The sequence below is a fragment of the Diadema antillarum genome, unplaced genomic scaffold (assembly GCF_040938485.1).
Source record: "Diadema antillarum isolate AM-2024a unplaced genomic scaffold, OU_Dant_1.0 scf00000062, whole genome shotgun sequence".
Taxonomy (NCBI): Eukaryota; Metazoa; Echinodermata; class Echinoidea; order Diadematoida; family Diadematidae; genus Diadema; species Diadema antillarum.
The window spans coordinates 1,406,380-1,413,727 of record NW_027270951.1 but is presented as its reverse complement, the minus strand read 5'-3'; the positions used below and the strand labels follow the sequence as shown (position 1 = coordinate 1,413,727).

The window sequence follows — 7,348 nt, the reverse complement described above, 5'->3', positions numbered from 1 at the left end:
AATAACTGTCGTGTGACAGGTCCGCCCTGCTTACTCATGTGATTTGATATAATTTGATTCGAACTTGATACTTCTCTTGTGGTGACTTATATTTCTTGACGCACAGGTTTTGACTGTGGAGAGGTTTTCTTACAAAACGTGATAAGTTATGGCGTTATAAACACACACACAAAAAAAAAATCCCACTTTTGATCCGTAGTAGCTCAAAAACAATATACAGTGTATCAGATTACACTGACATTGATATGAGCAATAGCTGAATAGTGTACAGTTTTGCTGGAGGTAATTTAAAAATGAAAACATAATTCAGTCAGTGTCATCAAATTCAAGATTTAACTTTTAAGTTAGGGTTCAGATTTTGCTTTATTTTCTACGCTCTGTACAAATCTTGAACGTGGCACAGGGCTCGATTGGTGTGTATGCGAGTGTGTGGTTAACGCCGAGACAATGGTCCTACACAATGACCAGGGTTTGAATGCTCTAATGCACATTAATGAGAAATTCCACTATCACAGCTACGATAGTTTTTATTCATCCTAAAATGTGGTGTGTGAAAACGTATAAAAACATGTGCTTATATTTTTTTTTTTCATGTGCATGCATTTTTCCCTTAACCGTGAATTCAGACCAACAGTTACCACGGCAATCCATCATGAATTATTCATTCATGTGCCTTGGAGCATCACACGGCCAGAACCCTAGTCAGCAGAGCTCTGAAAAGGTGGTATTCATGTTTATTGTTCAGGGTCATTTTAAGCACACACTCACATACACATCATTGGTACCCGTTAAATTTTGTACAGAGGGTTCAAATATGACCTTAATCTGGAACTTAACTTTAAATTCAGTCATGGATTTAATGAAACTACATTGTACCCTATTCCTTATCTAGTAACAGTGCTATCTTGTAATACAAGATAACATGATATGTAGTTTTCGAACTATTAAGGATCAAAAGTGGGAAAAGTTTTTGTAACACTTTGGCCCGAATTCACGACGAAATTACCATTTCGTTAACGAAATGATCATTTTGTCGACGAAATGTTGTCATTTCGTTACGAACGATCATTTTGTCGACAAAATGACAGATATCGTAAAGAAATAGGCCATGCAACACTTGGCGCTCCATACAAATTGTCCATGGTTTAAACCATGGTTTCAATATACCACCTTCGTAAATCGGACCCTAGTTTACTTACATCACATTTTATGATGCAACTTTATTATTTTACTATTTTATGATGCAACATTTTATGATGCAAGAGTAAGACTAGTGAATAAAAGAGTGTGTTAATGTGTTTTCGTTTTACTTCTCTGTTTGTTTTGTGTTTGTTTTTGTGTGAGTGTGTGTGTGTTTGTTTATCCTTTGTTTGTTGACCGTCATAAAACCATACATGTGAGCATTCAATGTAGCAAATATGTAGGGAATATGTTATTGTCTTCCCTTTCGTAAGTTGAACGCTTAGTTTTCCCATGCTTGCCCCGTTAACTCTTTGAGTCGGCTTCGAGTGCTGATTGACACATAAAACTTCATCGTATTGTACATGATGCATACAAAATCACTGGCACAGAAAGCGTAAATTGAAAGCCTGGCTGACTGCTTCCATCTCTCTTAGAGTAGAGTAGGCCCTAGACAATGTAGATACAAAATGAGGGCAATGCCTTTGAATAGGGTATGGTTCATGACAATCATTTGCTCCTGCGACAATTGCTCCCCTGCTCTGAACCATGAGACAAATTCATAGTCTACCCACAAACATAACATTAACAATTATCCTGATCCTCACATCAAACTAAACCTAAAACCCTATCACAAGCCTAACCCCTAACCCTGTAAACTCACGGAGAAAATAAGACCGGATTGGTTGTATCGGGACAAGTGTCATGTCACCTTAAAGCCATACAATAGCCGGGTTCACACGTACAAATTAGCGGGATGACGATCGCGATGCTCATCCCGAGTTTTTTTGCGAGCGTCCACACGTACCAAATTAGCGGGATAGCGATCGCGATCGGTATCCCGCTAATTTGGCGAGCGTCCACACGTACCGAATTATCCCGCTAATTGCCGATAAAGATAACAGCAAAGCCTGCAAACTGGGTCACACAGCGCCCTTCTCTATCACTGCCTGCGCGCACTTACCTTTGTCCATTGTCTTTTACGCGTCAGTGGTGTGGTTCGCGCGTTGTTGTTGTTGTGCTCCAAAGAGGTGAAGGACCTCTTCGCAGAGGCCTCGCTGTTGTGATGTGCGCATTGCATGATGGGATGTAAAAACTCGAGATTGTAATCCCGACCGTTCACACGTACCAGCGTGGGGCCAATTATCCCGCTAATTGGCGAACCAGCGCAAGATTTCTTGGGATTAGCATCGCGATGCTTATCCCGCTAATTTTCGGGTTTTTTCTGTCCACACGTGCGAAAAACTCGGGATGACGATCGCGATGCAAATCTCGAGATTTGTATCCCGCTAATTGGTGTACGTGTGAACCCGGCTAATATGGAGCTTTAGATTTTAGACGAGCGGACGTTCAAAGGAAAAAAAAACATGTTCTGAGCGTGTGATAGCGCGCGTAAAGTCAATCTATTTTTAGCTTGCGTCGCCGGAGTTTTTCACTACGCGTACTGGGCTATTTTCACGTCCGCACAGTTTGCGACGTAGAGAGCTTCTTCATGCACTGATCATAGTAGCCGGGTTCACACGTACACCAATTAGCGGGATACAAATCTCGAGATTTGCATCGCGATCGTCATCCCGAGTTTTTTTGCACGTGTGGACAGAAAAAACCCGAAAATTAGCGGGATAAGCATCGCGATGCTAATCCCAAGAAATCTTGCGCTGGTTCATCAATTAGCGGGATAATTGGCCCCGCGCTGGTACGTGTGAACGGTCGGGATTAGAATCTCGAGTTTTTACATCCCATCATGCAATGCGCACATCACAACGGCGAGGCCTCTGCGAAGAGGTCCTTCACCTCTTTGGAGCACAACAACAACAGCGCGCGAACCACACCACTGACGCGTAAAAGACAATGGACAAAGGTAAGTGCGCGCAGGCAGTGATAGAGAAGGGCGCTGTGTGACCCAGTTTGCAGGCTTTGCTGCTAGCTCTATCGGCAATTAGCGGGATAATTCGGTACGTGTGGACGCTCGCCAAATTAGCGGGATACCGATCGCGATCGCTATCTCGCTAATTTGGTACGTGTGGACGCTCGCAAAAAAACTCGGGATGAGCATCGCGATCGTCATCCCGCTAATTTGTACGTGTGAACCCGGCTAATATGGGGGCGCGATTGTATTTTTTATACGTTGCGTCCCAGCGTAATCTAAAGCTATTTTCCAACACGACGCAGGGAGAGGAGAACGTCCAGCGCACTCGTCTCAAACGTCCGCGCGTCAAAATCTAAAGCTCCCTAATATACTGTGCAGACCTCTGTTTCTACAATATTTGATATTTCGAAAGGTAAACTGCAACCCATGTAGTTAAACATACACAAACAGCACCACATACACATTGTCTGACTTCATATCACATTGTGTATAATGAAAAATGATGACAGGTCAAATCTAGCGTAAAGATTATGAAATGTGGGCACAGACTACATCCAAAACAATACAATGTATTCTCCAAAACATATACTTTAATCCACTGTACACCAATATCGCCCCATGTTTTTGACATAATGGCTCACCACCACCAAAAAAAAAAAAATGATAAACATGATAAAGATATCGTAAAAGTGCATCGATTCTCAGATACACATATTATCATAATCATGTGACGGCTCATAGTCTTTTCAAAGAGTCTCACAGTTATGTTGTTAGCACCCACAGTTGTATCGATGAAACAGCGCCTGAGAAAGAGCCGGAGCAATATAATCAGTTACAGAGTGGGCTCCCGTTCTAACAAAGTCGTCGGGACCGGTAGTTTTCTTTAGCTGTATCGAAATTTGGTTATAGTCCCATGGCCGGCGCAGCCGTGGGGGCCGTGGTTTGCTTGTCAGCTGAAGAAACTCGGAAGTGGACGGGTAGAGATGAGCTGAGAACTTTTTTTTTTTTTTTTTTTTTTTTAGCTTGTCAGCTGAAGAAACCCGGAAGTGGACGGGTAGAGATGAGCTGAGGACCTTTTTTTTTTTTTGCTTGTCAGCTGAAGAAACCCGGAAGTGGACGGGGAGAAGAGATGAGCCTTTTTTTTTTTTTTTTTTTTTTTTTTGCTTGTTAGCTCATGAAACCCGGAAGTTGGCCCCCACACTTTTGAAAACACTGTGCCGGCCCTGAGTCGAACAAATAAACAATAAGATCACATAGAACGTTGTGGACTATATTTCTATTTCGTTGTAATCCTGTTCGTTGTCACATGAGTGCACTGTGATAATGGGAAAAAAATCATAACCAAGTAGTCCTGTAATGGTGTAAGTGGGCATGATACTTCCTATTTCTTTATGATTATTACAGTGCACTCTCATTAATACGTACACGGTTTTTGAGACACCACGGATACAACAACAAGGGCTTCGTTATAACGGGCGTCCCCTGTTTAAAGGGAATGGCTAGTAACTGATCAGTGGGAATCAGTGGGAATGCTTGGGGATGATTGTTCCAATCCTTGATGGATTCATTTAAGAGTACATTATATCTATTATATCTATTGTTGTGTGAAAATTATTGGCTTCAGAATGGTTTCATATATTCAAGTAATGTGCAGTTTAATGTTTCCGGGTTAGCATGCCTGTACAGTGACGGGGCGATCGTTAACGGCCCGTTAAAAGTTTTAAACCTTTCATTACTATTAACGTGAATGTATACAAGATCTTTATCTACGTTTCTTTACTACGTGCAACAATAGGGAGTTTTGCGATATTAAAGGGATTGTACAGTACTGGTTGAGGTAGGGATTCATGTTTTGAACATTCCCAAGTGAGATAATGAAAAGCCTCTTCTGAAATATGAAAGAGCATGTGATTCTAAGAAGAATTCAACATTTATTTGATGAAAATTGGTTTTCAAATGGCTGAGATATCCCAAAAAGTGCTAATAATAAAAGGCGACATGCCACAACTTTATTAGGATATCTTTGTTTCATCTTCTTTTTGGATATCTCAGCCATTTCAAAACCGATTTTCATCGAATAAACTTTTGATACCCCTTAGAACTGCATGCTCTTTGACATTTCATAGAGTGGTTTCTGAATATCTCGGAAAACGTTAAAAGCTAAATCTTCACCTCGACCAGAACTGTATACACCCTTTAATGACAAAATACACAAATTAGATTTCATATAGCTCAACAGCGACATCAATAATTGTGTTTCATGTCTCTCTCTTTGGAAGGTGACTGGATGGACAAACAGGTAATCTCTGGGTTCCACATTATTTTCTACTTGCTCCACTGTTAGTCCTTATGATTAGAATTAGTTTTCTTACCAACGATCTACAAGGAACAAAATGATCAAAGAGTTATATTTGAAGAGTTTGCTTCCAAAAGGCGCTAAATCCACTGAAAAGTGACGGATTTAGCGCCTTTTGGAAGCAAGCTCTTCATTTGTCTCTCAGCCCCCCCCCCCCTCTTATCTACCTCTCTTGTCATTATCTTTGACAGCACTCAGACATTGCATGACTTTGAGGGGAAAGAGATGTGATTTATAAATCATTCAGTCTGTATATATAGTGGATTTTCATCAGTTACACTCTAGGATTGTGCTATTCAACCCTTTAGGAACAGGATATTCCGTACTTAATGACCTACTGTTCCCTGGAAGGTACAGCAATATTACCCTTAGTTCAACAACTTTCTAAATCATGCAAAATAGATCACTGCATGCTTAATCTTATCTATTAAAAGTTATGTTTATTTCAAAGCCTATTAAAACTTTACCAAGGAATTTGTATGTCACAGAAATAATAAATCTGACATACTTTTGTTGACCTTTGACCCTCTCAAATTACGTAATTATAATTATATTCTATGTAAACACAGTAGAAATGGAAAAGCATACAACTATGAAAAAAGCGGACGGGCGGACACTTTCGGGCGGCTTAGGGAGTCATATTATAACGGGCTGTTTCGGTCGTTTCAGTTGTCAATGGCATAAACACCATTTTCATTAAGTTTCCTTCAGTGGGCCATATTTCCAATCAAGACATAGCTTGACGTATTTCAGAGGAATGATAGTTTGAGCCACAGTAATGTAGCACCATGGCCATGCCGGCCTCTCATCTCCTCAGCGGTTTCCTGAAAGCTCTCTAGAACTGCCTTATTTTGTTTAACTAGGTATGTTGGTCGCCGCAGAGGGCGCTGCATAGGAGGTCTGTTGAGCTACATCCAGTGAGTCTCCGCCGTTGCATACTGTCGAAGACATGACCCACTCGTAGCTTGGAGGCGGTTCTACATAGCTTGGAGGCGGTTCTCCATAGCTTGGAGGCGGATCTGCGCAATTTGGAGGCTGATCTCCGTAGCTTAAATGTGGATTTTCGCAACTTTCAGGACTGGACGCCACTGGGGTGGACGATGAATGGACCCTTTCCCCGCTACCTCGAAAGATACTGGCTTGAGGTGAGCGAGTAGTATGCCTACTCTTGGTTCTCCTCCAATAACAGCAACGCATACACACCAAAGAGAGGCTAACACCGATTACTCCACCTATCAGACGTCCGGTAGTACTCCAAGGAAAAGATGCCTCAGATGACCCGCTCTCTATAATTGGAAAGAAAACGGAGAAGTTGTTGTTGTTTTTTATGTTTATATCAATTTTCATCACCAGTATTGGATGTTCAATAGACGGGACCGCTTCGCCGGGCTATGCACCCTTCTCCTTGTTATGAATGAATGAAGCGGGATCTTCTATTTGTACTTTCCTGTGCTGTGACTTTCTCACATACGGGACCTCCATTTTATGACCTATCCGAGATTCAGGGTGTTTTAGCTCCTCCTAAGATGCTGGAAGGAATGGTATGACTATACATACAACATTGCTCAGAATCAGCAATGGAATTTGGATCGAAAGGCAAACGCGCATCCAACTCATTGGAGCTGTGTAGGGTGAGGAAGATCATAATTATGATCCAGGTGGTACTACGGGGAAAATGTATCAGAAAACCGCGAAACATATCCTGGTCTGTGAAACATGGTGAAGATTCGTATGGAGCCAATTCGTGGAAGGTTTTCTCCAGTGCAGGTAGCTGCGACGAGGACGCGCTCATCGACAACACACTGCTTAAAATATTCAGTTACAATGTGCACGCAATGGTCTGATGACTACACACCGGAAAGTATATAAATAGAACACGGAGTGGTGCCGTCTTTGCAGAATTACTGTTACAATGTACACGCAATGGTTTTATGACTATACAC

General features: G+C 41.7%; 1 protein-coding gene across 1 annotated transcript in view; it reads right to left on the bottom strand.

The window, feature by feature from the left end:
• Positions 1 to 6,260: 6,260 nt before the first annotated feature.
• Positions 6,261 to 7,348, bottom strand: part of LOC139716174 (scavenger receptor cysteine-rich domain-containing group B protein-like) — a 37,631-nt gene continuing 36,543 nt past the window's right edge. The window contains exon 5 of the mRNA XM_071627735.1: positions 6,261 to 6,424. Coding sequence (XP_071483836.1) covers positions 6,261 to 6,424 — 164 coding nt within the window. The remainder of the gene's footprint in view (positions 6,425 to 7,348) is intronic.